The 4239-nt window shown below is 33.0% G+C and overlaps 1 protein-coding gene across 3 annotated transcripts in view; it reads left to right on the top strand.

The window, feature by feature from the left end:
* Positions 1 to 1158: 1158 nt before the first annotated feature.
* Positions 1159 to 4239, top strand: part of SDCBP (syndecan binding protein (syntenin)) — a 14218-nt gene continuing 11137 nt past the window's right edge. For all 3 annotated transcript variants that reach the window (XM_014544106.1, XM_005871648.2, XM_005871647.2), the window contains exon 1: positions 1159 to 1224. Coding sequence is in view for 2 of the 3 variants with exons in the window: in XM_005871648.2 (XP_005871710.1) it covers positions 1174 to 1224 (51 nt within the window). In the remaining variant the exon portion in view is untranslated. The remainder of the gene's footprint in view (positions 1225 to 4239) is intronic.

Here is a 4239-nt window from a genome sequence, read left to right as displayed (position 1 = left end):
ACAAGTAAAATGTAATCTTTTAGGTTACATTTAGGTTACTGGCAGAACTAAAAATAGAAATAGTATTAGATTACCAGCAGGTACTGAAGGAGCCTGGCTGGAAAAAAATCTCTTTCTCCTCCAGTGTACCTTCAGTTCTCTACTGACAATGCTGCCAGCTGGGAAAAGAGCAATATGTAAAGGGCCCATCTCCATTTCCACAGAGCAGCCAGTAATGGGTGGATGTGGATATAAAAGGTAATAAACTGGTAACCGGACCAAGAACCTATGTTAAACCCTATACAGTTTAGGATATATTGTTATATTGGGTTTAAAGAAAGTGCCAGGCATTCATCTCAAAATAGCTAAACAGAATTTTAAAGTATATATCCTTGTAATACTTTTTAAAAATGTTTTATACTACTACAAAAAACAATTCATGGTGACTAAAAAAAAAATTGAATAATATAGAAATATTTAAAATGTAAAAATTTACCTCTTATTCTTCAGGTCCTTACTCCATTTTGTTCATGTCTTCTGAAGATAAAACTATTATTAATAGTTGGTGTGCAGTGTATTTTCTATATGCAGTTAGTTGACCGTTGATCAATAAGGGTGTTAGGCTCACAGACCACTCTTGCAGAAGAAATCTGAATATAACTTAAGTCGGCCCTCCTCATATTCAGTTTCCAAACTGCAAATAGAAATACAAATTGACCTTGAGAGGTCAACTGTACATATATTTGTATATTGGGGTGGGCAAAAGTAGGTTTACAGTAGTATTAATACAATAATTAATAAATAATAAAAGAATAAACTGTTTGGTGTATTCACAGCTGTAAACCTTTTGCCCACCCCTGTATATATGTATTTTCCCCTTGTGATAGAGGCTTTATAGATAGGTAAGCTAGATAAATCACATAACCCTTCTTTCTGATTTTCTAAACTTTTTAAATGAAGGACTTTTATTTGAAGGGAAGTTTAAAGTCTCTGGATATAGTTTGATAGTAGTGGTAAAGGAGGGAGAGGAGGTTTGGTAGCCATTAATCAGTAAGCAGTTTTTATATAGCCTAGATGTTCATATTTTCCCATATTTTATGTGTATTTTGCTAGTTACGGGTACTATTTAAGTTTTGGTGAGAATTAAATTATATAAATTTTTCTTTGTTTTTTCCTTAGAAAAATCCTGCAAAAATGTCTCTGTACCCATCTCTTGAGGATCTGAAGGTAGACAAAGTAATTCAGGTACGTTTAAGTTGTTTAAGTGCTTTTTCCCATATATTACGTCATGCATTGTAGTTGCAGGTAAGGCAGAGCAAGAAATTTGAATAGATGTATTTGTTCATGTTCATGCATCATATACTTTTTTCAGTTTATTAATTGCAGACTACATAGTTATAGAAACGCTAGCTATTCCTTTTTATTTTGTTAATGGGCATGGGATATTATTTCTTTAAAGCTGGCCTTAAAACTACTCACTGATAGGTATATTTTATGACTAAAATTTAAATACAGCATACATAAGTTGGTAAGATACACTCCAATTTTTTGATGTTGTAGTTTTGGTTAAAATTTGAATGTTGGGATCTTCAGCTTTGATCAATCTTTAAAATAATTCTCTTCTCTCTAAAGTTAAAAATTACAGAAATAGTGAAGTATACATGCTGCTTATAGAAGAATAGTGATGTAAAAGCACAAGGAAAGCGTTGCGATCTATATCCTTTTAGATGTAGGCAGCAGACATTTCACACGTTCAAGCTCTAAATAACTGTTAGAGATTACAGTATTATCTCATTAAGTCAGTGATCCTTCATGTAAGTATTAGCTCTGGAGGCATGTTTCTGCTTAAGAAAGTTTGGGGATCAAGTCTTTCTATTTGTAAATTTTTATTATGCTTTTTTAATGGGTGAGTCTATCTTGATTCCTGTTTACTTTCAATTTTATATGTTACAAACTTAGAATTTTTTCAGCTATTGTTTATTGTTTTGACAAGATAACTCAAACTCCTGTTGTACTTTATTTCTAAAATCTTTTTAATACGATATTCTGTCTTAATTGTTTGGTACTTCAAAGCTTCTTACTACTCTAAAGATTATTTTACTTGAGACCTTGATCTCAGTTTATGTGAAGTGAGATTTACTTAATTAGTTAATGAGCATAAAAATTTTATTTCAAACTTGTGGGAAGTCATAAGCAACTTGAAGAATACAAGTGTTTTTAGACAAACTGTTAGCCTTTTAAGAGTGAAAAACCTTGGCAGTAATAGTAACAAATATGTGGCTGAATTATTAACCTTGTAGTAATGTAATGTAATTAAATGTGGTGGGGGAGGTCAGTGAACATATTTTTCATCATAGATTTACTATGGATATTAAAGTATGGTTTGTAAAATCTCTCAAATCCATTGTTCAGCTGCCAAGGCTTTGATGCCTCAGTTTTAAGTGGCATGTTCAGTCATCTTAAATGCTCTATCATTTCTTTCTTCCTTTTTTGTTGGTGTTTTTCTCATGTGGTTTTTATTTCCACAAAGTTCATCTGAACACACACATTTTCTTTTTGAAAAGTCCTTATCTGAAATATTTAGCCTTCAAAGAATAACAGGGAAGCCAGTAATGACATCAGCATTAAGTGATAAGGATTTGCAGATGGATTGGAAAGAATCTGTTTTCTTCCTTTCTGTTCCATTTTATTGAACTCTAAATTAACCATAGTTGACTTTGAGCAGAGGTTTTTTATTTTGAAAAGAGCAGAAAAAGAAGGAAAGAGTTCATATTGACAAATGTTAGAAGGCTATAGTCTACATTAGGCTGACCTACATTAAGCAGCAAATTCTGTGGCTATTTCCATTAGAAGACCTTTTATGTTTCCAGCAAAAAACTGCTTAGAGATAAAATAATGAGTAAAGAGGGGGACATATAGTTGTTTTTTTTAAGTCTCACTAGATTTAAAAATATTCTTAACTACTAAAGTCTTGGGCAGTTTTAGTGTGTGTGTGTGTGTGTGTGTGTGTGTGTGTGTGTGTGTGTGTGTGTAGTTCTTTTTACACAGTAATTCATATTTAGGTTTATTTTTGTTCTTGAGATGCCCCTGCAAAGGTATTTATTTTCTAATCCTCTAGCCTTTTACACCACAGCAAAGCTAAAGTGCAGCTGTAAACTGGCAGTTCATATATAGTAAACTATTCTTACAATAGCCATTAGTCTGTGTCTTTCCACATCATATAATTCCTGAACCTCTCTATTCATTACAAATTCTTAACAGGAACCTGTGATTGCTGTACCTATATAAAATAAACTGTTAAGAAACAATGACACAGAGATCCAGTACTTAGTTTTCTAATGCAGTGAGCAGAGGGGACAATGACAATGGTAGCTTACAAGCATGGTCTGTCCACATGCTTTCTGTAATGACAGAAACAACATGCCCCAGGAGGAACTGTGCTCGTTGGGGGTGCCCCCTTTTAAATAGTTTGAGATTTCAAATGAGTGTAAAAACAGTTTGTACATTTAAAGACTCATAGTCCTTAGGCTCTTGTACCATCTTTTTTTTATTATACCAGATGACATAATCATATTTGGTTGCAGAGAACTTTCTATATACGGGATGGGGCAAAAATAGGTTTACAATTGTGAGTACATAAAACAGTTTATTCTTGTATTATTAATTACTGTATTTTTCATATGAACTGTAAACCTACTTTTGCCACACCCTACATATTCTTACATATTCTTATTTCAGTATTCCTTAGGAATAGTAGCAATGAATGAAAGAATAGAAAATAATAACCAATCTAAAAAGGAATAATTTTTTTAAAAAATATTTTTATTGATTTCAGAGAGGAAGGGAGAGGGAGAGTGGGAGAGAGAGAGAGAGAGAGAGAGAAATAATGATGAGAGAGAATCATTGATCGACTGCCTCCTGCATTCCCCACACTGGGAATTGAGGCTGCAACCCAGGCATGTGCCCTGACCGGAAATGGAACCATGACCTCCTGGTTCATAAGTCGACACTCAGCCACTGAGCCGTGCTGGCCAGGCTATCTTGTCATTTTTTGTGTCAGTGATAAAGTACATGTTTTGCATACTTTGTAATATTTTTGTATTTAGTATAGTGTAGCCACTTGTTATACTTGCTAAAATGAAGATAAAGTTTATTTCAGTAGAAAATGCCACAATAAATATTAGCAACTTAATATTTAAAATAAATATTTAAATATGTAGGTATTTTTCTGATAGGACTTTTATATGAATACTAGAGGCC

The sequence above is a fragment of the Myotis brandtii genome, unplaced genomic scaffold, assembly GCF_000412655.1.
Source record: "Myotis brandtii unplaced genomic scaffold, ASM41265v1 scaffold351, whole genome shotgun sequence".
Lineage (NCBI taxonomy): Eukaryota > Metazoa > Chordata > Mammalia > Chiroptera > Vespertilionidae > Myotis > Myotis brandtii.
Note: the sequence above shows the minus strand (reverse complement) of the source record. Positions and strands in the feature narration are given on the sequence as shown.